Genomic DNA, 27,266 nt, shown 5'->3' on the forward strand with positions numbered 1-27,266 from the left:
TTTTATTAAAATATATATATTCAAAATAAATACTTATTCAATATTCAAATAATACTTAATAGTAAAGTTCACAAACTCACAAAGCTTTATCCAACATCTCCATGCTGTCTATGGACAGCCTTACATTCCACAAAACAATAAAGTTGGGCCTTATATTAGTATATGCTAATTACATTTATGAATGTGAAAATTGTTCAGAGTGACGTCCGATGAGTGAAAACAATTGTTTCAGTAAAACAATTAAATAGAACACTTTTCATTCCCTTTAAAATATTGTAAAAGTGTTTTTTTTTTTTCATAAAACTGAAATTGAAATTGAGCATTTTCATTGATAAATAAATATGTCTGTATCTCACACCACATTATAACTGAATAGTGGCAAAATAAACACAAGGTTTCATGATAGTTATTGCAGAAAGTACAGAGGCATATTTACGTGTACTAAATTAACATTTGTACACTTAAACACAAATTGCATATTATACTTAAGGTTTAATAAGGTTGTAATTTGTATCATACACATAAAAACAGTTATTTAGGATACAATACTCATATTTCATCAGCCATATAACACAAGGCATGTTCCATTCAGCTATGATTTTTTTTTTTTTTTTTTCGAAAACATTCACGGTTGAACAGTTGATGGATTCGAGAACCGCTCGGACTAGATGAATCGTTTGACGACTCGTTCAGACTGATTCTGTGAACAGCAAGATTCGACTCAACAGAAAGATCCGTTCACTCATCGGACGTCGCTACAGAGCAGAGGGGCTACTCCACTACAGGGAGAAATACAGGCGGCATATTAATGGAAAGTGAACAGGTTGGCGTGTCCGCCCTATAAGTTTAGGACTGTAAGCGTGAATTCGCTTTTAATCAATGGCGTTTCAGGTTCGGCGTCTGTGATTGACGCATCTGTACAGATGCTGGCCGCTTTGGTCGCGCCGGAGGAAGGAGAGGTTTTGACATCGTTAGATTTGTTATCATAATCAGCTGACCGCGGCTGAAATCGCTCCGTTTGCTGTTTTCCAGAAAGCGTTGACAGCGATGAGCGCTTGTCAGGACAACACGTCTTTGAGTTTTTCGGAAAGCAGGGAAAATGTCAGCGGGAATGAATGGGCAAGGATGGATGATTCGTATACGTCTTGCTTTGACGAGCCCACGGGCGACGCGATACACGACGGGATGAATGCGGTGCAGTCGGGCATAGAAGTGCATCTGCCGCTTCCCCTAGGCCAACGCGAACTGATGCTAGGCCTGGTGGAAGAGGGTTTCCCCGTCTATCATGGCCGTCTCGGTTCTGATCCAGACTCGGATTATCTCGACATCCCCAGCGACCCGAACTACAGCGAGAGCGACGGGAACGTCACCACGAAAAAGCGCAACCGCTCCAACAGCTCGCGGCACCGCGGGGAAGTTGTAACAGAACTCGGACCCGAAGAGGTGCGCTGGTTCTACAAAGAGGACAAGAGGACCTGGAAACCGTTTGTTGGACACGATTCTCTGAAAATCGAGTTGGCTTTTCGCAAATTCTGCGAGCTTAACCCGAACGAGGTCAAACGGAGGGATGCCAGTGAAGAAGCAGAGGATTTATTCGAGTCTCCGTCAGAATGTGAAGAGCCGGCGGTCCGGAGACAGTCCGCGGCGGCGGCAGCAGCATCGGCGCCGGGACACGAGAGCTCGGATGCGGGATGCTGCTCAACGGACGACACGGAGCTGGAGTCGGACAGCATCAATGTGGAGGCAGTGTGTGTCCGTGGAGGACTCTACGAGGTGGACATTAAAGGGAAAGACTGTTATCCTGTATACTGGAACCGTGAGTGTTTTTACAGTCTTATTGTATTAAAGAAAACAAACAAGATGCCCTAATTCAAACATATTTGTTATGTGGTGTTTGGAAAACAAAGAGAGGTTTTGCCGAATGTTCATGTAGGCTAGTTCTTCTTATACAAGTTACAACGATAGTAGGCTACATCCTACTTGAGGCTGACAAAGCGCCATAAAAGTATCCTAAAAGTAATGTAAATACTGTATTCCAAATCTTCTCTGAAGCCATACGATAAGAAACAGTGTTGGGCAAGTTACTCTAAAAAAGTAATTGATACTATAGCTATACATCATCAAAAGTTTTATTACTCTATCTAAAGTAGCCTATTGGATTGTATTACTAGGCTGATTACTTTAGTTAAACAATGCAAGGATAGACATGAACTGCACTTTTGATTATTTCTAATAAACAATATTCAACTGCATAAATTATTCTCAAACTGACCAGAGTGTGTAAAGGGAGAAGGTTACATTAAAAACATAAATTTTAACCTTACATTTTGATGTTAAATCCACTATTGTTTTATATAGATTTGTTCTAGTCTATACCATATTTTTAATGCAATTACATCAGAACAGAAGTAGGCTAACTATAATTAAATTACTGAAAGAGTAATTCCTTACTTTACCTTTTCAAGGGAAAAGTAATTTACAGTAATTAGATTAATTAGTAATTTATTACACCCAACACTGGTGAGAAACAAAAGCTGAAATGTAAGTCTTTTTTTTTTTTTTTTTTTGCCAAAAATCTTTGCAGTAGCTCTCAAATCATATTTTAGCATAAGCTCCATATCCAAACTTGACCCTGGAAGATGAATTGTGCCAGATTTTACGTCAATGTTCGAATGTGGCTTTCAGCAAATAGCCTAACACATTACGGGTATTATCTAAGGGGACGTTCACATAGAACGCGTTTTTTAGCCTACATTCCAGTGCGTTACTCTTCCATTGTTTTTCAATGTAAATACGCACTAGACGGACGTCTTTATCCGAGGCGCTAGCTTTCGCATCTTTTGCAGTGTCTAGCGCATGACACGAAATTCTAAAAACGCAAAACCTTGAAACGCAAAAATGTGTTATGTATCCTAATCCTCAAACAAAGGTAAAATTCGCCGAACAAGGGTAAATGTGACCGCACCTTCAAGTCAAGTCATTTATTATTGTCATTACAAGTTACCAAGTACCATGCTACTCCTCAGACTATAGACAGACCAAATACAATATATATAAACAAAACTATAGGAATTGCCAAATGATTGCTAAACCGTATGACAGGCGTAGCATGGCGCTTCGCTTCTCGTCTCGACCCGTGAAAGACACCTTTATATTGGTTCTTCAGTGGACATGAGCCGTAAAACAGCTGTAGGAGTGTGACCCAAATTTTCTGACACTGCCTGAAATTTGTCTGAGGCTAAGCTTCATCCCAAAGACCATTAAAATCGCCATCTGTGAACATGACACCCTAGGTGAGCAAAGACTCGTGATTTTGCCCCACGACAACAGAAATTCTTTAGGAAAAACAATTGTAAACCAAAAACGTACAGTGTGCTTAAGTCAGATGAATTGTTGCTTTAGGACGATTCGGACTGCTTGTCTTTACAGAACAGGACCACATCCCGGTCATGAGAGGCCAGTGGTTTACGGACGGTACCTGGTTGCCTCTGGAGGAAGAGGACAGTGACCTCATTGAACTGGAACACTTGGCCCGTTTCCGAGGCCAGCAGATGAAAGACACCTTTGACACGGAAGCGGTGGCCATCACGGTGGACAGCAAAGATGGTAACAGTCCATGGAGCCAATAGGGTTAGGGAGGCTTTGTACTAGGGGTCAAGCACACAAAAAAGATCAACTTAACATTGAAGCTTAGTTCAGCTGACCCAGAGGCACAGTCATGAATGTGCTACATCCCAAACCCAGATATCCTGTTTGTCCCATAACACATTTGAACTAAGTTAAACTGACTTGTATATACTGGTATCGATTTTCAGTTGTGTTTGCAAATACTTAAAATGACCCTTTATTGAAATGAACTGATCTAGTTAGACCACTTAAGATTACTTAACACTCAGGTAATTTGAAACAGACCTGTTTGACTTCTGCTCTTAATTCACTCAGCCATTCACAGTTTGAAACTGAGCCGTAGCCATGTGGACTGGCACAGCGTGGATGAAGTGTACCTTTACAGCGATGCCACCACCTCTAAGATTGCACGAACAGTCACTCAGAAACTGGGGTTCTCAAAAGGTTTGTAACACCCTTGATTAGTAAGTACTTCTCAGTGGTGTTGTTTACTTGTAGACCACATGAAATGGCTTGATGAGTTCAGTGTTTTATGTTATGTTTTGTATTTTCTTGGGCAGGACATACTGAAGGCCCAATTTATTAAATATGCCAAATGGCTAAACTCGAAATAACATACTGGCATGCTATTTACTCTTACTATTTCTGCCATATAAAAGTGTAGATTCAGCACGATTCACTACTTGCTAGTTCGATTGGGCAAAAATTTGTGTGCAAGATGAGTCATCAATATTTTGAGTCTTTTTTTCTCATATAAAATGAAGAGAAAGACATTAACTCATGGATCTGCTTAAAGTACATTATTGGAGTACACTAGCATACACATGATTTCAAAACAAATAGACATGGACTAAAAGCCAAAATAAAAACATTTAAAATTTGATGTGGTCTTTAAAGGTTTAGTTCACCCAAAAATGAAAATTATGTCATTAATTACTCACCTTCACATCCTTCCAAACCCATAAGACTTTCGTTCTTCTTCGAAGATGTTTTAATGAAATCTGAGAGCTTTCTGTCCCTCCATTGATAGCTACGCAACTAGCAGTTTGACCCTTCAAAAAGTTCATAAAGAGATTATAAAACTAATCCACATGAATTGAGCGGTTTAGTCCAAATTTTCTGAAGAGACACAATCGCTTTATATGATGGACAGATTAATTCTCGTGTTACGCAGCACGTTTGAGCTTCAGCAAGAACCAATGAGGTTCATTCTCGTGTTACGCAGCACGTTTGAGCTTCAGCAAGAACCAATGAGATTCATTCTTGTGTTACGCAGCACGTTTAAACTTCAGCAAGAGGTTTGTTTTTGCGCATCAAGCAGGTTCGGTTAAGCCTCTCTTTATGTTCACTGATCAATGTTTATATGTGAATAAAAGCCTAAATTAAATCTGTTCATCATATAAAGCGATCAACCTCATGATTCATATGGATTAGTTTTACAATCTCTTTATGAACTTTCTGAAGCGTGAAAGTGGTAGTTGCATAGACTGTCAATGAGGGACAGAAATCTCTTTCATTAAAAATATCCTTATTTGTGTGTGTTCTGAACATTAACGAAAGTCTAACGGTTTTGGAACGACATGAGGTAAATGATGACGACATGAGGTAAATGATGACAGCATTTTCAAATTTGAGTGAACTAACCCTTGTGAAAAAGAAGTACACTTCAAAACTTTTAATTCAGTATTATTACAAAGTGCACATTTTAAAAATCTCTTTTAAGTACACTTAAGCGGCCTTTTATTCGAATTAATTAATATTATATTATCTCTAAGTATAGTAAAAAAACAAAAAAAAACTTTTAAGATTGTACATTCAATACAGTTAAGTGCGCATCTTTTTCACAAGGGAAGTCACTGTTAAAACTAAAGATAAAATAAAGTGCATGGTATCAATTTAGCATGTCTGGTTAGCCTCCAGTAGTGGGACGCGTCTCCACCGAGGTTACGTGGAGGAGGCCGCTCTAGAGGACACGCCCCCTGAAACAACGCACATAGTCTTTGTGGTACATGGGATTGGCCAAAAGATGGATCAGGGGCGGATCATTAGAAATACAAGCATGTAAGTCCACAAATCACAGAGCTGATTCTGCAAAAAACATCTAGTCCTGAAACTGATGCATTTCATTGACGGTTTAGGATGCGTGATGCTGCCCGCAAGATGGAGGAGAAGCACTTTTCTGACCGAACAAATGAACACGTTGAGTTCCTTCCTGTGGAATGGCGATCTAAACTTGCCCTTGATGGAGGTATTGCCTATGGATCATGCTAAAAATATAAAGTGCATTATGTTTGAAAACTATTAGCATGATTATACATGATTATGGTCAATTTATGATAAAGTCTACTATTTCAGACACCGTGGACTCCATTACTCCAGACAAAGTGCGAGGTCTGAGAGACATGCTGAACAGCAGTGCAATGGACATTATGTACTACACAAGCCCTTTGTACAGGGATGAGGTGATTTACATCTATAGTTCTCTACTCTTTCATTCATTTTGCTCTTTTTTTCAGCTCTCTAACCCACATACAAGATTTTTAAAGCATCATTTGGGCTCCTGATGTGAAAGCACATCAAAAAAGTACACTTTAAAGCTCAAAAGACGTCCCACTCATACACAGACGCCCACTCTGTCCCACTCTTTTCTAGTGCACAAATAAAGTGTCACACTTGTTCGTTTCACGCTCTCTGCACTTGCATCCTCAGATCACCCGGGGTCTGACCAAAGAGTTGAACCGACTCTACATGCTCTTCTGCGAGCGCAACCCAGAATTTGCAGAGAAAGGAAAGGTGTCCATCGTCTCCCACTCACTCGGCTGTGTCATCACCTTTGACATCATGACAGGGTGGGACCCTGTGCGCTTTGTTCACAAAGACGTGGCAGATGCTGTGGAGGCTGATGTAAGCAGACAAGAGCGTCAGCTACTGGAGGATCTTCGTATGACATGCTTAAGGTTTACAACTAATTATAGTTACACTCTACACTCTCATGAAATTAAGTAAAGGATGTAAGCAACCATGCAGAACACTCTAGCATAGTGGTGCCTGCAGGATTTCTACATGGAAAAGCAACACTAAAAAGTTCAAAAATTTAATATATGCTCATTAAAAATGCAACTCTGCTAATGTCTAGTATTTATGTAACTATTGTAAGTTTTATAAGACTTGAGACTCTTCAGACTAAATTATCAATGACACTCTGTAGACACATTTTAAATATTTTGAAATGGAAAAAGCAACAAAATGGTCCCAGACATCCATCTAGTACATGTTCATATGTTCAGAATAACAGCACGGGTGGACACAAAAACAGTTTCGGTGTAAAAAGTTGCCTTTAGATTACATTTTTTGTAGGTGAACATCCACTTTATCCATTGCTGTTTGCTTTTTGTGTTCTCAATACTGTATGTTTTACTGACAGAGAAACCACTTTAGATGATTCAGTGAGACAGTGGATGCGAATGTGAAATGCACTAAGAACACCCTTATAAGACTCTAGCAACCTCTCAGCAATCGCAAAGAAACAGTGTATCAATAACCATTCAGATGACATGCTAACCACCTCTCACAACACTCTAGCAACACGTTCACAATCAGCCAGAACACTCTAGTAACATGCTAACATCCCCCCAGAACACACTAGCAAGTAACCCAACAACCACTCAGAACAGTATCAACATGTTAACATCCACCCAGAACACACTAGCAAGTAACCCAACAACCACTCAGAACAGTATCAACATGCTAACATCCACCCAGAACACACTAGCAAGTAACCAACAATCACTCAGAACAGTATCAACATGCTAACATCCACCCAAAACACACTAGCAAGTAACCAACAACCACTCAGAACAAAGTATCAACATGCTAACATCGACCCAAAACACACTAGCAACAAGTAACCCAACAGCCGTGCTAACATCCACCCAGAACACACTAGCAAGTAACCAACAATCACTCAGAACAGTATCAACATGCTAACATCCACCCAGAACACACTAGCAAGTAACCAACAATCACTCAGAACACAGTATCAGCATGCTAACATTCACCCAGAACATTCTAGCAAGTAAACCATCAACCACTCAGAACACAGTAGCAACATGCTAACATTCACCCAGAACACTCCAGCAAGTAACCCAATATCCACTCAGAACACAGTATCAACATGCTAACATCCACCCAGAACACACTAGCAACACACTAACAATCACTACCAACATTGTAGCGACTACATAGCAACATGCTAACATCCACTCAAAGCACAAGGCTGGGCAACTTTGACCCTCAGTTATCCACTGTCTTCCAGAGTTTTTGCTCCAACCCTGATCAAACCCACCTGGTGTGTAGCTTTCTAGTAATTCTGAAGACCCTGACTGCATCCGAAAGCTTAGGCAGCTGACTTGTTGCCTCTCTGTCCTATCAGCCACTGTCTTCGCAGGCAGCGTTTGCACACGAAGCTACCTCACGAAAGTGATTTCGGACAGGCTTCTGAGACAGCGTTATGGTTTAATGATCTAGAGCTTAACAGAGAGAGCTTTGATGATAACTAAGCAAATATTTGTTTGCTTAGAAATAACATTAAAATTGATATTGATCAAAATCATACATTTACGCACAAACTGACAAGCAAATGCAACGTTCAGACACCATCTTTGTTTTTTAGCTTAACTGTCACGAAATGGAACGCACAGGATTGTGGGATATCAAAGGCAGCCTTAAAAATCAATCAGATGATTGTATCTCAGGAGACAGGAAGTGAAGCTAACATTGGATTCGGACTTGCCTTGATGCATCCTCCGAAGTCTTTTAAGCATTGGGACGCAGCCTTTGATTAGCTTGTTCAGGTGTGTTTGTTGGTTAGAGCTAAACTCTACTTGTAAGTAAATGTTGTAGGCCAGAGTTTCCCAGCCCTGCCTCAGGATCTGTTTAACAATGTATAATAACCATCCACTCTTGCATTGTGGCCGTCGGTTTTGCACAGGCTAAGACCACTCTTGTTTTCTTCAGAAAATGTAAAAGTCGTTGTTATTGTTATTTTAATTTCGGTTTTACGATAGGCCTACACTAACATTTCTAAAGATTATCTTTTACAATCTGTTAGTTCTAAATGTATTATCCATTTGTTCAGTTGCCAGTTGCATTGATTTTACTGTTCTCATGTTTCCGATGCATTCAATGGGTTATGTATTATTTAAAGGTTTTTAGTTTTGTGTGCACTCTACTCCATAATGACCATCCCTCTGTTAATCTGGTGTGTGTACTTTTCCTCTCCAAAAATCTAATTTAATATTCATTTGCAGAATGAGGGATTTGGAAGATAAGCTTCAGCATGTCCAAACCTCATCCTCAAGACCCTCTCCAGCCCTGAAATTCAAGGTACGTTAGTATAAATAACCTTCTCTTCTCCTTCCCACCATCTGTTTGTGTAAGTTTCATGTAATAAACCATGTGATTTGGGGTTGTAGGTGGAGAACTTCTTCTGCATGGGATCTCCTCTGGCTGTGTTCTTGGCTTTGCGAGGTGTCCGTCCTGGAACCGACGGAACGCAGGACAACATCCTACCTAAATATATCTGCCAGCGGCTTTTCAACATCTTCCATCCCACTGATCCTGTAGTAAGTGATGGTTTTTGGAGTAGAAAGATAGCCTAGGATCAGATTTCTCAGTACAGTTACATATAAATTATGAGCCCATTTATTTGTCCAAAATTTGTCTTAGAAGTAAAATAATTGGTAACACTTTACAATAAGGTTTAATTTTTTAACATAAGTTAATATGAAGTAACAATGAACAATACTTCTACAGCATTTATTAATCTTGGTTAATGTTAAAGGGTTAGTTCACCCAAAAAGTGATTTTGTCAAGAAGTCAAAATTTCCTGAAGAGACTCAATCGCTTTATATGATGAACAGATTTAATTTAGGCTTTTATTCACATTTAAACATTGATCAACAAACATAAACAGAAGATAAACTGAACCTGCTTGAGAACAAACCTCATTTGTTCTTGCTGAAGCTCAAACATGCTGCGTAACAAGAATGAACCTCATTGGTTCTTGTTGAAGCTCAAACGTGCTGCTTAACATGAGAATGAACCTTATTGGTTCTTGCTGAAGCTCAAACAGGCTGCATAACACAAGAATGAACCTCATTGGTTCTTGTTGAAGCTCAAACGTGCTGCGTAACATAAGAATTAACCTCATTGGTTCTTGCTGAAACTCAAATGTGCTGCGTAACACGAGAATGAGCTTCATTGAATGAACCTCATTGGTTCTTGTTGAAGCTCAAACGTGCAGCGTAACATAAGAATGAACCTCATTGGTTCTTGCTTAAGCTCAAACCTGCTGTGTAACATAAGAATGAACCTCATTGGTTCTTGCTGAAGCTCAAACATGCTGCGTAACACAAGCATGAACCTCATTGGTTCTTGTTGAAGCTCAAACGTGCTGCGTAACATAAGAATGAACCTCATTGGTTCTTGCTGAAGCTCAAACATGCTGCGTAACACAAGAATGAACCTCATTGGTTCTTGCTGAAGCTCAAACATGCTGCGTAACACAAGAATGAACCTCATTGGTTCTTGTTGAAGCTCAAGCGTGCTGCGTAACATAAGAATGAACCTCATTGGTTCTTTCTGAAGCTCAAACGTGCTGTGTAAAACGAGAATGAACCTCATTGGTTCTTGCTGAAACTCAAATGTGCTGCGTAACACGAGAATGAGCTTCATTGAATGAACCTCATTGGTTCTTGCTGAAGATCAAACGTGCTGCGTAACACAAGAATTAACCTCATTGGTTCTTGTTGAAGCTCAAACGTGCTGCGTAACATAAGAATGAACCTCATTGGTTCTTGCTGAAGCTCAAACATGCTGCGTAACACAAGCATGAACCTCATTGGTTCTTGTTAAAGCTCAAACGGGCTGCGTAACATAAGAATGAACCTCATTGGTTCTTTCTGAAGCTCAAACGTGCTGTGTAAAACGAGAATGAACCTCATTGGTTCTTGCTGAAGCTCACACGTGCTGCATAACACAAGAATGAACCTCACTGGTTCTTGCTGAAGCTCAAATGCGCTACGTAACACGAAAATTAACCTCATTGGTTCTTGCTAAAGCTCAAACGTGCTGCGTAACATGAGAATGAACCTCATTGGTTCTTTCTGAGGCTCAAACGTGCTGCATAACACACGAGAATGAACCTCATTGGTTCTTGAGAAAGCTCAAACGTGCTGCGTTACACACAAGAATGAACTTCATTGGTTCTTGCACGTCAAGCGAAGAGTTGATGAATGTTTATATGTAAATAAAAGTCTAAATCTGTTCAGCATATAAAGCTATCATGTAATGTTCAAAATTAAAAGTTTAATTAAAAGAAGTTCTCGAGATTCGAGACTTTGTGCGGCTCTTTGTATTAAACTATTCTGCACATACATGATGCTGTTTTATTCATAATTGTTTATGTATGAAATTATATAAGATTTTTAAATGTTAGTGTATTTATTTATTTTTTATTAACAAGACATAGGTGCTTATACTAAGTAAGAGACCAATGAATTGCATATATATATATACACACACACACACAAGTAAAAATAAAGGAGAGAGAAAAAAGAGAAAATAAAACGGCAAAATATATAGATGTTATTTCATTGCTTTGAATAAACAGTTTATTATTTTTTGTAATTAAAGGTGTATAATATCCAAATATCAGTCAGAAAATATGAATATATTCTAAATATGAAAATAAGAATAACAACTAAATAAAAACAAATGGTTTCCTGCAGGCATACAGATTGGAGCCTCTCATCCTGAAGCATTACAGCAATATATCACCTGTCCAGATTCACTGGTGAGTAAAGCGATGCTTTAGCTAAATTGAAATTCTTCCTTTATTTTCACTAATAATCATAAAGGATAAAGTAATCAATAAGAAATGTTTTTTTTCATCAATAAAAAGTGCATTTTTGTACATACGTACATGTGAATTTTTTTACATTTTTTTTTTTTTTTACAATTTTATTTTTTTAGGTACAACACCACCAGCCCAACACCGTATGACCAGATCCGTCCCACTTTACTGAATCCGTCAAAGGAAAGTGCTTATGTGTCCGATACGGAGAGCCTCCCGAGCCCATGCACCTCCCCTCCACAGCCCCGCAGACACTATGGCGAGTCTATCACCAACCTGGGCAAGGCCAGCATCATGGGTGAGATGGAGAGGAAGATCATTAAAAACAACTGGAAGTGTAAAACACTTGCAGGGAGTGCTGGATGTATAGTGTGTGATGTAGGAGTAGAATTACGGTTCCAAAATTTCGAGATAATGGCGGTCTGTCTTCAATTACTGAGCATTTGCAGTTTAAAGCATCTGATTTGAATGTAAAAGCGATAAACAGAAACAACCCAGCAAAGCATCGGATCAATAGAAAGCAATTAGGAAGTGTCAATAATAAATCTTATAAATATTTTATATATATATATATATATATATATATACACTCACCTAAAGGATTATTGGGAACACCTGCTCAATTTCTCATTAATGCAATTATCTAATCAACCAATCACATGGCAGTTGCTTCAATGCATTTAGGGGTGTGGTCCTGGTCAAGAAAATCTCCTGAACTCCAAACTGAATGTCAGAATGGGAAAGAAAGGTGATTTAAGCAATTTTGAGCGTGGCATGGTTGTTGGTGCCAGACGGGCCGGTCTGAGTATTTCACAATCTGCTCAGTTACTGGGATTTTCACGCACAACCATTTCTAGGGTTTACAAAGAATGGTGTGAAAAGGGAAAACATCCAGTATGCGGCAGTCCTGTGGGCGAAAATGCCTTGTTGATGCTAGAGGTCAGAGAAGAATGGGCCGACTGATTCAAGCTGATAGAAGAGCAACTTTGACTGAAATAACCACTCGTTACAACCGAGGTATGCAGCAAAGCATTTGTGAAGCCACAACACGCACAACCTTGAGGCGGATGGGCTACAACAGCAGAAGACCCCACCCGGTACCACTCATCTCCACTACAAATAGGAAAAAGAGGCTACAATTTGCACGAGCTCACCAAAATTGGACAGTTGAAGACTGGAAAAATGTTGCCTGGTCTGATGAGTCTCGATTTCTGTTGAGACATTCAGATGGTAGAGTCAGAATTTGGCGTAAACAGAATGAGAACATGGATCCATCATGCCTTGTTACCACTGTGCAGGCTGGTGGTGGTGGTGTAATGGTGTGGGGGATGTTTTCTTGGCACACTTTAGGCCCCTTAGTGCCAATTGGGCATCGTTTAAATGCCACGGCCTACCTGAGCATTGTTTCTGACCATGTCCATCCCTTTATGACCACCATGTACCCATCCTCTGATGGCTACTTCCAGCAGGATAATGCACCATGTCACAAAGCTTGAATCATTTCAAATTGGTTTCTTGAACATGACAATGAGTTCACTGTACTAAAATGGCCCCCACAGTCACCAGATCTCAACCCAATAGAGCATCTTTGGGATGTGGTGGAACGGGAGCTTTGTGCCCTGGATGTGCATCCCACAAATGTCCATCAACTGCAAGATGCTATCCTATCATTATGGGCCAACATTTCTAAAGAATGCTTTCAGCACCTTGTTGAATCAATGCCACGTAGAATTAAGGCAGTTCTGAAGGCGAAAGGGGGTCAAACACAGTATTAGTATGGTGTTCCTAATAATCCTTTAGGTGAGTGTATATATATATATATATATATATATATATATATATATATACACTCATATATATATATATATATATATATATATATATATATATATATATATATATATATATAATCATTGAGTGGTGTTCAGTTTTATGACCGTAGATTATTGTTTGTAGATACCATAAAAGCAAAGTTCTTTGTAACTTCTCTTATAAAAAAGTATTTCTTTATAATTTCCAAATATAGCTCATTCTAAAATGAATGTTGATAAAGATTAGCGTTCACTTATCATAAAGTTAAGCATACACCATTTATCTTGTTTAACACATGCATTTTATCATCATTTGTTATATCCAGCAAAGCAAACTCTCAGATTGAAGGGTGATTCTTACAAAAGTGGGTTTTCTTCAAGCTTTTTTTCATGGTAAGTTTAGGAGTCTTTCCAAAAAAGTTTTTTTGGAGACTCCAAAAGGACACCAAATAACCAAGTGATATAAGGAATGCATATAATTCATACATTTCAGGCATCCGAATGTTTTGGACTGATTGTTTGAATTAATTTGCTTACTGGATCATTGGACTGAAAACTTTTCCCTAGTTTAGTGGCTTAAAAGGATCTGATCACAAACATAGAAGCGAAATCGGAATTAAAAGGTAAGGATAGAAATTTCCGCCTACCAGGGTTACAGGTGCTTGTGGCATTGTAGACGCTCAGTGTGATAAACCCCCAACTTCTAAGATCATCTAACTGTGTGGCGTAAATTACATAAATGACGCAATTTCACGAGCTTCAGTCATCTATTTGCGTTAAATTATTTGAACATGTTAAAGATTTTGAATTAATTGCACGAGTTAATGCGTTAACATTGACCACAGATCAAGCAACCTCTCAGTTGCTTAAAGTGATGCATCAATGGCGGATGAGTTGAACCATTTATTTGCCTGTTTTGAGCTTGAGTCTCCTTAGGCAGCCACATTACATCCAACAGCTCACAGTAGCCACATCTTCATTGTGGAGGAGCAAGAGGTGAGGTGCACACTGTGGGTGGTGAATCCAAAGAAGGCTGCAGGACCCGATGGCATCACTGGACGGGCTCTAAAGGACTGTGCAAACCAGCTAGCAGGGGTTTTTACTAAGATCTTCAACCAGTCTCTGTTCTGGTCCACCATTCCACCCTGTCTGAAGTCCTCACTTATAGACCCGCTGCAAAAAAAAAACCCTACCGTTAAAAGCCTATGGGCAGATTTACTAAACAGGGCAAATTGAGCGTGAGAGCGCAATTCCAAACCAGCGCAGATGGGAGTGGAAAGTTCTGCACTTGATCAACTGACTTTAGAGTCCTTAACACCACCAAGACCAAAGAGCTGATCATAGACTACAGGAGGAATAAAACAATCATTCAGCCCTTACTCGTTTCTGGGCGTCCACATTGATTGGAGTGCCAATACCACAGGACTAATAAAGAAGGCACAGCAGAGATTTGACCTCCTGAGGATACTCTGGAAGAACCATCTGACTGAAAATCTGCTTGTGTCTTTTTACCGATGCTCCATAGAGAGCATCCTAACATACTGTATTTGTGTGGGGTTTAGTAGCTGGACTGTAGCGGAGAGGAAAGCAATTCAGAGGGTCGTCACCTCTGCCCAGAATATCATGGGCTGCCCTCTCCCCTCCTTGGAACATATGTACAGTTCCCGCTGCCTCAGGAAAGCCTATAACACCAACCCTGGTCTCCACAGGACAGTAAAATCACGGACAAACAGACTTAAAAATAGTTTTTACCCCAGAGCCATAGTTGCACTAAATGCTGCTAAGTCTTGAAATTACAAATGGGAAATATCCATTATGTGAAATTAGGGCTATCACGTTATCAGATTTTTCACACCATGGTTATAGAGGCCAAACTAATTCACAGTAACAATATCTATAGAAACCTTAGAAAAAAAAACGTAAAAAAAAAAAAAACGATGTTATTAGTCAAATTCATCTTTACTTTGTTTATTTTTTGTTTTGCTTTCTTTTTTTTTAGCCAATGAATACAACACTCTACTGTTGCATTGCCCATTGCATACAATAATTACAACAATGGAGACTCTGACTTTCTCTGGCTTCTTTGACACTGCCTAAGAAATAACCAGGAGAGAGACAAGTTCATTATTAATAGTTTTTAAACACAACTAATACCTTAACCTGTTAACTTGAGTCCCCATTTGGAACCCAAATCCAATAAGTGACATACCCAAATTAAAATACATAGTTTATGAAGCCTTCGGACTTCAAATATTGTAAACTCATTTGAAAGAAAACATTTGGCAGCTTGTTGTCATATCGTCAGAATTAATTAAATAATTGATAAAATTCTGAGATTTATGGAACACTTTTAAGACAGTGCTATATGATTTAATTCAGAGGAGACTAAAAATACAATTCATTAGAATAACAGCATATTATACTCCAAAATCACTTTATAGCGTCAGCCAAGTGATTGAAATAACTTACTTCTGTTGTTCCTTCACATTGCACTAATGTGGCTTCTTATCACAGAATGAGGCAGAAATTATTATTTTATAGTATTTATACAGTGATAAAGACTGTCTATTAGCATTGCATTATAGATTATTCTGATGACAATAACCAAGATGGCATGAAGAACAAAGATAAACCATATTCCATAGTCACAATGGTGTGTTAATTCTCTTCATGTTTAATCAGTCAAAATGTCACTACCTGCATTTTATTCAGCTAAAGCGATGGCTGGATGTCTTTGTCCATATTAGAGATTTCCTGGAACATCAAAAGTTTAATACTTACTACAGAAATCGTTTTCTGTAATCCAAAAAAACTCCATACTTGTTTTTTGCAGTTGGATGGCAAGTATCATTATTCATTTTGTATAGTATACGATGACAAAAAAGATATTCAATTCAATTATAGTTATCACTTTTGGTGTGAACAGGCCTTTAAAATGTAACAGTAACTACATACATGTGTATTTTTCCACAGGAGCGGCAAGTATAGGTAAAGGCATCGGAGGTATCCTGTTCTCCAGATTTTCCCGCTCGAGTGGACAGGTGGGGGGTGTGGACGAGGAGCCATCAGACTCAGAAGGTGGGGCATGTGAGAAAGGGGAAGAGGGCAGATCTGTGGAGTTAGACGATAAACCGGAGGAGAAGATTGAGGAGAAAATCGAGGAGAAGGCAGGAGACACCAGCATGTCACAATCAGCCTCTGTCATTATGGATAACTCCTCCTGTAAGTGGCCCAGAAATCGTGCACTGCTGATTTAATAGCTTTCTGATAACGATAGTTTTTGACAACTTTTTTATAATAATGGAAACCTGTTTCTGCCTCTAAATAAAAAAATAAAAAAGGCTAATTGTGAGATAGTTTAAAATAAGAAGTAAAGTCAAATTGTCAGATAAAAAGTTGCAATCACGTAACACAAAGGTGCATTGCGAGTTTTAAAATCGCGTTGCAAGATACAAAGTCTAAATTGAGATATAAAGTACATTTAAATATATAGCCCCATTTTATAAAATAAACTCACAATTTCAAGAAATAAAGTTGCAATCATAAGAAACAAAGTCATGAAATATAGTCAAATTGCCAGATATAAAGACACAGTTGCCAAAAACAAAATCACAATTGCTAGATATCAAATCATCATTATGGAGTTACTGTCACATTGCAAGTTGCACTTGCAAATCGCAATTGTTAGCTATAACATCACACTGGAAGATATAGGGCCCTATTATAACGATCTAAGCGCATTGTCTAATGCGTACGGCGCAAATCCACGTTTGCTAGTTTAAAAATGGTCGGCGCGCCCAGCGCATGGTCTAAAAAGGTTGTTCCTATTCTCTTAATGAGTAATGGGTGTGTTTTGGGCGTAACGTGCAATAAACCAATCAGAGTCTCATCTCCCATTCCCTTTAAAAGCCAGTTGCGATCGCGCCATGGCGGATTCGCTATTTACACGGCGGAATTTGTATGCAAAAAAACTGAACGCTTCTCTAGCAAGGAAACAGATCAGCTCGTGTGCGAGGTTAAAGCATGCGAGTAGACCATCTACTGGACAAACTAAACGCACGTTGTGGACCCCCTTTTAGGCGCACATTACTAACATATTCTTTAAATGACAAAAAAAAAATAATTGCGCCATTGACTTTAGACCAGGTTTCAGTTGGTCAATGGACCAGTCTATTGTTGGCATAAAAGATCTAGTCTAGATCAGTCTATTTCAGCTGCCTCAAAATAGCAACGCGCCAACAATACACCTGAACACTCCTCGTTTTCAGACCAGCACGCCCATGGGCGCAAATGCATTTGCTATTTAAACAACGTGGCAATGGACGTAATGATAAAAAATGATAACGATGTCGGGCTGAAACTAGCAAAAAACACTTGCGTCGCATTGCACCGGGTGTATGATAGGACCCATAGTCCCAATTTGGAGAGATACAGATATAATTTGCTAACTATAAAGTTACAATTTGTGGTATAAAGTCAAATTGTTTGATATAAAGTTACGACAAAGTCACAGTCGCACGAAATATTTTTTTACTCTGAGGCAGAAACAGCTTCCATAAAGATCTTTGATGATTTGTAAATTCGCTTGTGCAAAGAAATTCATCAGACCTCGAACATCTGTCCTTCTTTTTACTGTTTTTCAGTGGAGCTTGAGAAACGTATCGACTTTGAGCTGAGGGAGGGCCTGGTGGAGAGCCGCTATTGGTCAGCGGTGACATCACACACGGCTTATTGGTGCTCACACGATGTGGCTCTGTTTCTGCTAACGTTCATGTACAGGCCAAATGAAGCGAATGACATGACAGAGGACAACCCTGAATCTTAACACACACACACACACACACACACACACACACACACACACACACACATATGAACTCTCGCACCCTTGATCACTCCCTTAATTTAGTTTAGCAGACCTTGTTCACTGTGCGTCAGGGATCCTTGCCTTGTTTCTCCTTAATTTTAGAAGCACACCCATGGAAGAGACTTAATCTCTACCCTACATCCGCAAACTAGGATTGTTCTTAACCTCGATCGATGAAATGATGACAATGATCCTACTTGTTTCAGCTTGGACAATTCACACCTTGAATCTTCCCAAAGTTGCAAACTCTTCATATTGACTGATGTGTATTAACTTCACTTGTGGTTGGATAGTATGACTGACAAGAATCTGCTGAATTGGAGGTTCACAATCAGAAGGGTTTGAGGAATGCATCTGATGTGATCTATTTATTGGCCTAACAATTATACTTTTTAAGATTTTTTATAAATTAAGCATTACTTGTATGTTTACTTTATTTAGATGATAAAAATAATCTGCATCTCTCCTAAAAGTGGCCAAATATTGAGTTGATAGTTGATGGAAGCAGTGCATATAACCACAACATTATATATTCACCCTCATGTTGTTCCAAATCCATGTGACTACAAAAGGAGATTTTGAAGAATTTTACTAGTTGCTTTTTTTTTTCATGCTATTACAGTGAATGGAGACCAGTGTTATTTTGGCATAAATTATATACTTTTGTAATATTTTCTGGTTTAATTTAAATTTTAGTTAAACTTAATTTTGTTGTTTGTTTTTGTCATTTTTCTTAGTTTCTTTTATTTATTTTTTAATGTCTATACAGGTTTTGTAAATTTTCGTTTAAAATTGACTAAAACTAAAACTTCAGTTCATTTTAGTTAATTTAGTGCTTTTTTTAAAGTGAAAATGAGAAATGAGAAATTTATTTTATTTCTGTTGTCTTATTTTATTAAGTAATAAAACATTTTTTTTTTTTTTTATGGTTTTAGTTTTAGCTAACGATAATAACTTTGAAAGGAACACTCCACTGTTTTTTGAAATAGGGCTTATTCACCTGCTTTCCTACATTTAGATAGGTGGGCAAATGCATTTTTGTCTCAGTGCATGCATTGTTTTAGTTTGACAGGGTCGGCACTAGCTTAGCTTAGCATTAGCTTAGCATAATGAATGGAATCCTTTGTTGCCAGCTAGCATGTCCTGAGTAAAAGTGATATAAAAAATAAAATAAAAACACCTAATTACTTCTTGTGGCCTGCGTATTCACAATGAGTACAAATAGCGATGCAGATTAACACTAGGCGATTTCCTATGCAGATATTGACTTGGGACTATATTAGGGGGAAGCACAAGCGAAGCACTACTACTTGGGCGCAGAGATATCACGCCCAAGTAGCAGTGCTTCGCCTGTGCTTCCCCCTAATATAGTCCTTAATATATAAGTCAGTATCTGCCTAGGAAATCGCCTAGTGTTAATCTGCATCGCTATTTGTACTCATTGTGAATACGCAGGCCACAAGAAGTAATTAGCTGGGTTTTTGTTTTTTATATATTACTTTTACTCAGGACATGCTAGCTGGCAACAAAGGATTCCATTCATTATGCTAAGCTAAGCTAGCACCGACCCTGTCAAACTAAAACAATGCATGCACTGAGACAAAAATGCATTTGCCCACCTATCTAAATGTAGGAAAGAAGATGAATAAGCCCTATTTCAAAAAACGGTGGAGTGTTCCTTGAAGACTGAAGCTTTTATGTTTCAAAAAGCACCATGAAGTTTCATAAAAGGGAAAATATTCCCATTCCTTTGAATTTAATGTGAACAGACTAAAATTGAATTCGATATTCCCCAAACATGCTGTATATTCTTAATCCAGTACATTCTTAAAGGGATAGTTCACCCACAAATGAAAATTCTGTCATCATTTACTCACCCTTATGTTGTTACAAACCTGTATGAGTTTCTTTTTTCTGTTGAACACAAAATAATATATTTTGAAGAATTTTGGTAACCAGACAGTTGATGATAACCATTGACTTTCATAGTATTTGTTTTTTTTTCCCCCTACTATGGAAGTCAATGGTTACCATCAACTGTCTGGTTACCAAAATTGTTCAAAATGTATTCTTTTTATTTCAACAGAAGAAAGAAACTTGTACAGGTTTGGAACAACATAAGGGTGAATAAATGATGACAGAATTTAAAAATAAATAAATTGGGGGTTGAATAATCTCTTTAAGAATTGATCCATTAGTCTTACATTGAAGAAAGGAAGTCATATGGGTTTGGAATCTCATTATGGAGAATTATGACAGAATTGGTATTTTTGGGTGAACTATTCCTTTAAAGACATTTCCGGTCTTGTTCCCTCTACCTTTTTTCTGATACACCGAGACATTAGTTTCTCCTTTACAATCGCATGATAGACATTGAAATCTACTGCATATTTGAACTGCACCCTTTGCTATGATTATCTCCACCGAATTATAATTTATTCTTTGACATGCATGAAAGAGAAAGTCCACAGAGACTTAAACGAAAAAAAAACTTAGTTCTGTCCAGGTTGAAACACTTAACATTTTTCATATATAGCATACTCTTTTATGCCAACAATGTGCAATCGGCATATCAAACACATTACTGTTTTCTAATGTATTACTGCACTAAAGAACCACACAGTCACAAAGACTTTGCCATTTTTTTGTGTTAAGTTCATGTTTTATGTATTCATTTTGTATGATTTGTTTACAGTAGTCCTGAAAATTGACACCCCCATGCCTTTACGATGACAAGAGAAAAGCACTTAACATTTCTCCTTACCTCACCCTTGAATGTGCCAATAAACTGAACTGTGAGATCTTCATTAGGTCTGTGGTCAGAGGGTACGGTCTGCATTATGTGCATATATATTAGAACTGGACTCCAGTGTGTCTGTTCATGTTTAGCTTCAGTGAACGCCGAGCTGTTCCTCTTTTACGAACCTCGTGATTTTCATTAAAGTTGATATCGACCGCCTGCTCTGTCTCATTCTGTGAATTACTTTTAAATCCTGACTCTATAGTTAATATATAGGATCAATTAGTGTTGCTGTGGACCTTGAAGTAAATGGAAAGCAATGGAACTTTATTCATCTCTGAGGGGCATTTAGTTTTAGCAATACACAATAGACACTAGAGCTGGTGGGTTGTGTCACAGGTCACCAGTAGCATATACTATACACTTGTAAAATGGAAGGTTAAATGCTTCCCATATATTTTGTTGTTAATGTCATGCTGTACATAATATAAAACTCAACTGTATTTTAATGTAAATCCATGTGTTTTTTTTTTTTTTTTTTTTTTTAGCTAATACTAATACAATATTTTGGGCCAGTGTTTGTTATATGTGTTAAGATGGTAGCCTAAATTGCTTATACATTTAAAATTTCTATTTTCTATTCCACCAATGAAATGCTAATAATTTGAGATATTGTTGTGCCTTTACAGCTGGGCTATGATAATGATGAAAATGATAAAATTGAACCCCTTAACTGTTGATCATAGACGTGAAAATACACTGTCCGAACTGAAATGTTTTTAATTCATGAATGCTTTGGAATACAGACCTAAGGTTGGTCTCTTTTTAAAGAAGACACTCAGCAGATTATTGCTACATTTTACTTTTGTATTATATTTTTATTATTATTTTTATTTTATTGTATACAATATTTAATCTACAATTGCTATAAAACCAAAGCCATATGTCTAACCAAGTTGTGTTCCAAATTTGAAGTTGATATCACAAAAATTTAAGCTCCCATGAGATTGTGTTTAAGTGTTGTACCAAAAATAGCCACCGGGTGACAGACACATTCCATTGATTTTTTTTTTTTTTTTTTTTTTTTTTTGGATGCACTCATTCAGTCACAAATTAATACAATTCTGTCACAATATCTCTTCTGTCACAAAACAATCACCAAACATGGAACCTTGAGTCTCAGACCTCTCCAACGATGTGTTTTGTCAAGATTAAGAAAGGTTTTGATTATAAAATGTTGTCATATGAAATGATATCGCCACTAATGGGGGAGGAGTCCGCTAAAGAGAATTTAATGGAAACGTACTCGGTTACTAACGTAACCTCGGTTCTCTCTAGAAGAGGGAACGAGTACTGCGTTTTATCAAAACGCTACGGGAAAAGTCTCTTTTCACGAAACACTGAAGCAAAAAATTATCCTTTAATTTTCATATATGTAAAACGCGTTGCGGCAGCAGCAGACAGCTATGGCGAGACGGCTTGCTCGCTCATTGGCTGCTCTGCGGCAACTGCTTAAGCCTATCGAGCGAGGCCTGGGATGACATCAGGCCAATGAGGGCGCTTCGCGCCCTCCTCGCCACTTCCCGCCGAAACGGGCGTGGCTTACCTCTATAAAAGGAGCTCGAGAAGGCTGACTCACTTGATTTTGATCGCCGAAGCGAACCAGAGTGAACCGTACGCACGGCAGAGAACGCAGTACTCGTTCCCTCTTCTAGAGAGAACCGAGGTTACGTTAGTAACCGAGTACGTTCTCTTACGAGAGTCCTCTCGTACTGCGTTTTATCAAAACGCTACGGGAACCCCTTGCAAAACGCTGTGCGTGCTGGGATAAAAACACTGATCACCGGAAGCTTTTTCAGGCATACAGTGCATAATCACCAGATTGACTCACACAGAGTCAGGGAATAAGGGTGAGAGCCTTAAATCCCTAAATCTTAGCGTCGTAGAAAAAACATGTCCACAGACGCAAGTATAATCATCACATAGACAGGGTAGGGAACCTGAACTAATGTGGAAAATGTGGGTCTTACACAGTTCTGCCCAAGATAGTCGGTAGCGCATAGCGCATGAGTTTCAGCGGTCTGATTAGACGGCTGAACAGATTACACCGACAAAAGCTTAGCCTGCAAGGCGGGAACCTCTAGGTTATAAAACCTGATAAATGTAGACGGCGAGGCCCAACCTGCCGCCGTACATATATCCTGTAGGGAAATCCCGCTGGACCAAGCCCACGAAGAAGCAACGCTTCTCGTAGAGTGCGCTCTGACTCCCAAAGGGCATGGAATGCCCTTGGCAGTATAAGCCAGCGCTATGGCGTCAACTATCCATCTGGATAGACTTTGTTTCGAAACAGCCATTCCTTTGGAACGTCCGCTGAACGAGACAAAGAGCTGCTCTGTCTGTCTGAAGACAGCAAAGCGGGACATATAAGCTCTTAAAGCCCTAACAGGGCAAAGAAAACTCGAGTCCCCTTCCTCACTCGATGCCGGCAGGGCAGCCAGGGATATAACCTGAGCCCGAAAAGGCGTGTTGAGGGATTTCGGCACATAGCCATGCTTAGGTTTGAGTATGACTTTAGAGTCATTAGGACCAAACTCCAAGCACGCCGGGCTCACAGAGAGCGCGTGCAGGTCGCCTATGCGCTTCACTGAAGCGAGAGCCATCAAAAACACTGTTTTGAAAGACAAATGTTTGAGGCTAATAGACTGGATAGGCTCGAAAGGGGCACCTTTCATGGCCGCTAGGACCGTAGAAAGGTCCCACAAAGGAACTGAAGGAGGTCTGGGTGGATTCAGTCTCCTAGCTCCCCTGAGGAAGCGGATGACTAAATCATTCCTTCCCAGCGACTGACCCAGCGTTGAACCAAAGAACGCTGAAATAGCCGCCACATACACTTTGAGCGTGGAAGGGGATCTGCCCTTATCCAACAGCTCTTGTAGGAAGGAGAGAACCTCCGTTACCTCACATTCGAGGGGTGAAATGCTCCGAGCTGCACACCAGCCAGAGAAAACCGACCACTTCGAAGCATAAAGCCGCCGTGTCGACGGTGCTCTAGCCTGAGTGATGGTATTCACGACTCCCTCTGTGAGACCAACGGGTATCCGTTGAGCACCCACACCTGAAGGGACCACAGTTCCGGGTGTGGGTGCCAAATCGAGCCCCCGGCCTGCGAGAGGAGATCTCTCCTCAATGGCAGCGGCCATGGAGCGATATCTGCCAACTGCATCAGAACTGGGAACCATGTTTGGTTCTCCCAGAACGGAGCTACAAGCAGGACTGGGCATTTCGTTTCCCTGACCCGTTCCAGCACCTGTGGCAGGAGGGAGACGGGGGGAAAAGCGTATAACGGGCAGCGCGGCCACCTCCGGGACAGCGCGCTGTCGGTCTTTGAAAAGAACGCGGGGCAGTGCGCGTTTTCGCGGGACGCGAAAAGGTCCACCTCCGCTCTGCCGAATCTCTCCCACAACAGCCGGACTGTTTGTGGGTGTAGAGACCATTCGCCCGGGGGAACATTGTTCCTGGACAGTCTGTCTGGGCCCACATTCTGAAGCCCAGGTACATGCACTGCTCTCAGCGAGCGTAAGTTGTGCTGAGCCCATAGTAGGAGGCGTTTCGCCAGCCTGTACAGGGATATGGATTTCAGACCGCCCTGGCGATTTATGTAGGACACCACAGCCATGTTGTCCGAACGGACTATGACGTGTTCGTCCTTGATGCGGGGACAAAAACGTGTCATCGCGTTGTGCACTGCCAGCATTTCTAGGCAGTTTATGTGTAGGAGCTTTTCTCGTTCCGACCACAGGCCGAAGAACGGTCTGCCCTCGAGCAGAGCTCCCCATCCCGAGGTGGATGCGTCTGTCGACACCATCCTCACTCTCGAGGAAGTCCCCAGGCTTACACCTGATTGGTACCAGTCGTCCGCCGTCCAAGGCGCCAGGGCTGAAACACAGCTCTGATCGACCTTGAGGCGTAATCGACCGGTCGCCCACGCTCTGCGCGGTACCCGCGTTTTCAACCAGAACTGCAGCGGGTGCATGCGGAGCAAGCCCAGCCGGAGAACTGACGATGCTGAAGCCATGAGACCCAGCATCTTTTGAAACTTCCTGAGCGGGGTGACAGCGCCGCGGCGGAAAGACCTCGCCGCGCGCTGAATGATCAACACGCGCTGTGGTGACAGCCGCGCTGTCATAGACTGTGAGTCCAGAACGACGCCCAGAAACAAAATCGTTTGACTGGGGTTCAATGAACTCTTTGTCCAGTTGACTGTGATACCAAGATTCTCGAGGTGATCGAGTAAAATGGTTCTGTGCTCCACGAGCTGTGATCGTGATTGAGCTAGGATCAACCAGTCGTCCAAATAGTTCAGCACTCGCATGCCTCTGAGTCTGAGAGGAGCGAGCGCTGCGTCCATGCATTTCGTAAATGTACGGGGTGCTAGGGACAAGCCGAATGGCAGGACTGTATACTGGTATGTCTGACCCTCGAAGGCGAATCTCAAGTATCGCCTGTGGTGTGACGCTATTTGTATTTGAAAATACGCGTCCTTCAGATCTATTGACATGAACCAGTCTTCTCGGCGAACATGCGCGAGAATTTTGCTGGTTGTGAGCATTTTGAAACTGCGTTTCACCAATACTCTGTTCAACCATCTTAGATCCAGTATGGGTCTGATACCGCCGTCCTTTTTGGGGACTAGAAAGTATCTGCTGTATAGCCCCCCTTCGCTTAGAGCTGGGGGAACGCGCTCTATCGCCCCTTTGCTTATCAGTTTTGATATTTCGGCTCGAAGTAGGTGAGCTACTTCCAACGAGACCGTAGTTTCGACGCGCGCTATGAAGCGGGGAGGGCGTCGACAAAACTGTAGCAGTCCGAAACCCCTGGGAGCGCTGCCCATGCTTCTGCATGGCTGGCTAGGGGCTGGATACGGAGCGCACTCTGATCGCCGTGCGACAGAGGTGCTTCGGGGGATACAAACATAGGCGTTATGCCTGTGGCATTTGAGGCGGGGCACGCGCTTAATACAGCGGGCGAGACGCTCGTCCTCGACCTTACTACAGTGCTTAGCTGAGTGAGGGAGGACTGAGAAAGTCTCATAGGACCCATGTGAGCGAGTAGATGTGGGCTGGGAGCGGGCACATTTACTGCTTTGGGCGCGGCGTCTGCCTGAGCAGAGCGCGCGCTCACAGTTCTCGTTTTTACAGAGAGCCTGTGATGTGTTAGTCATAGTGTTCGTGGGCACTGGGAAGTGGGCACTCTCACTATGCTGGAAGCGCAACCGACCTGAGTCGATTTTATGTGCGCGGGCCCTATGTGTAGGGCTGTGCTTATGTGTAGTGATGGGCACTGAGGAGTGGGCATCGAGACTACATTTATAGCACCATCGGCCGTGGCCGGGACACCAGAAAATACACTCTTTTCGAGATTTATCTGGGTAGCCGTGAGAACGGCTTTTGTGTGCAGGCAAGCGGGCGGCAGTGCAGGCTTGCTCTCTGCAGAAAACACTGGAACAGTCGCAAACCTTGGGACTGAAACAGCGGGGCGCTTGGGTGGGAGGCCGGCCGCAACGGGACTCACACACCTGCGCTTTCCCAGGCTTGCTAGGACTTCTTCGGCACTTCCGGTTTTACCACAACCCTCGATCGCGGCCCGCGCGAAGAGGGGCGCCGGGCGCTGGACCGAGAGCGGGGCCTCGAGCTGCGCTGTTGTGGCTGCTGCGAAGAGGCGGCCGAAGGCGGGGGCTGAGGCTGAGAGCTCCGCGGGGTCCGTTTGTCACGAACCGCTGCAGAACCGGAGCGCTTCGGTAGGAAGTGCTTGAAGGCTTGAGACGCTTTCTGGGCCTCGGTAAATCTCTCCACGAACTCGGAGAGAGAAGAACCAAAAAGGCCGGTGGAAGACAGCGGGGCATCGAGAAACGCAGTGCGCTCGGAATCGGCCATCTCCGTGAGCGTCAGCCATAAGTGCCTCTCAGCGACAGTGGCGGAAGCCATACACCGTCCCATGGCTTGTGCGGCGGCTTTAGTAGCTCGGAGCGTGAGATCTGAAGCGCTCCTTAAATCCGCGATGCAGATAGCGTCAGGTCCCATCTCGTCCAGCTTACGGAGGAGATCACCCTGGTAAATCTGCAGCGTAGCCATGGTGTGTAGCGATGACGCGGCCTGCCCAGCGGCGGAGAAGATTCGCGCGAGCAGCGTCGACGTCATGCGGCAGGCTCTGGAAGGCAACACCGGTTTAGTCCGCCGTCCAGCAGAGGGCGGGCAAAGGTGGGTTGCTATCGCCTGTTCCACCGGCGGAAGAGAGAGGTAGCCT

At 41.2% G+C, this 27,266-nt stretch overlaps 1 protein-coding gene across 2 annotated transcripts; it reads left to right on the plus strand.

Moving 5' to 3' along the window:
* The first annotated feature begins 757 nt into the window (after positions 1-757).
* ddhd1b (DDHD domain containing 1b) lies at positions 758-18,924 on the plus strand. 2 transcript variants are annotated; one of them, XM_081379351.1, is made up of 13 exons: positions 758-1,816; positions 3,430-3,606; positions 3,943-4,071; positions 5,541-5,688; positions 5,766-5,875; positions 5,983-6,089; positions 6,337-6,584; positions 8,937-9,012; positions 9,102-9,251; positions 11,418-11,482; positions 11,662-11,840; positions 16,327-16,575; positions 17,997-18,924. In XM_081379351.1, exons 1-13 carry the CDS (start codon positions 1,048-1,050, stop codon positions 18,176-18,178), a joined length of 2,589 nt encoding a protein of 862 aa, XP_081235477.1. In that variant the 5' UTR covers positions 758-1,047; the 3' UTR covers positions 18,179-18,924. The 2 variants fall into 2 exon arrangements, with proteins under 2 accessions (XP_081235477.1, XP_081235476.1); XM_081379350.1 differs by having other exon boundaries at positions 914-1,816; positions 3,403-3,606.
* Positions 18,925-27,266: the final 8,342 nt, after the last annotated feature.

The sequence above is a fragment of the Scardinius erythrophthalmus genome (assembly GCF_964197995.2).
Source record: "Scardinius erythrophthalmus genome assembly, chromosome: 11".
NCBI classification, from domain to species: Eukaryota; Metazoa; Chordata; class Actinopteri; order Cypriniformes; family Leuciscidae; genus Scardinius; species Scardinius erythrophthalmus.

Excerpts from the sequence above, each read along its gene's own strand:
- ddhd1b (XM_081379350.1), top strand. The coding sequence starts at position 1,048 with ATGAGCGCTTGTCAGGACAACACGTCTTTGAGTTTTTCGGAAAGCAGG. Across the intron at positions 11,483-11,661 it reads TCACCTGTCCAGATTCACTG|GTACAACACCACCAGCCCAA; the intron begins GTGAGTAAAGCG and ends TTATTTTTTTAG. Across the intron at positions 11,841-16,326 it reads GGGCAAGGCCAGCATCATGG|GAGCGGCAAGTATAGGTAAA; the intron begins GTGAGATGGAGA and ends ATTTTTCCACAG.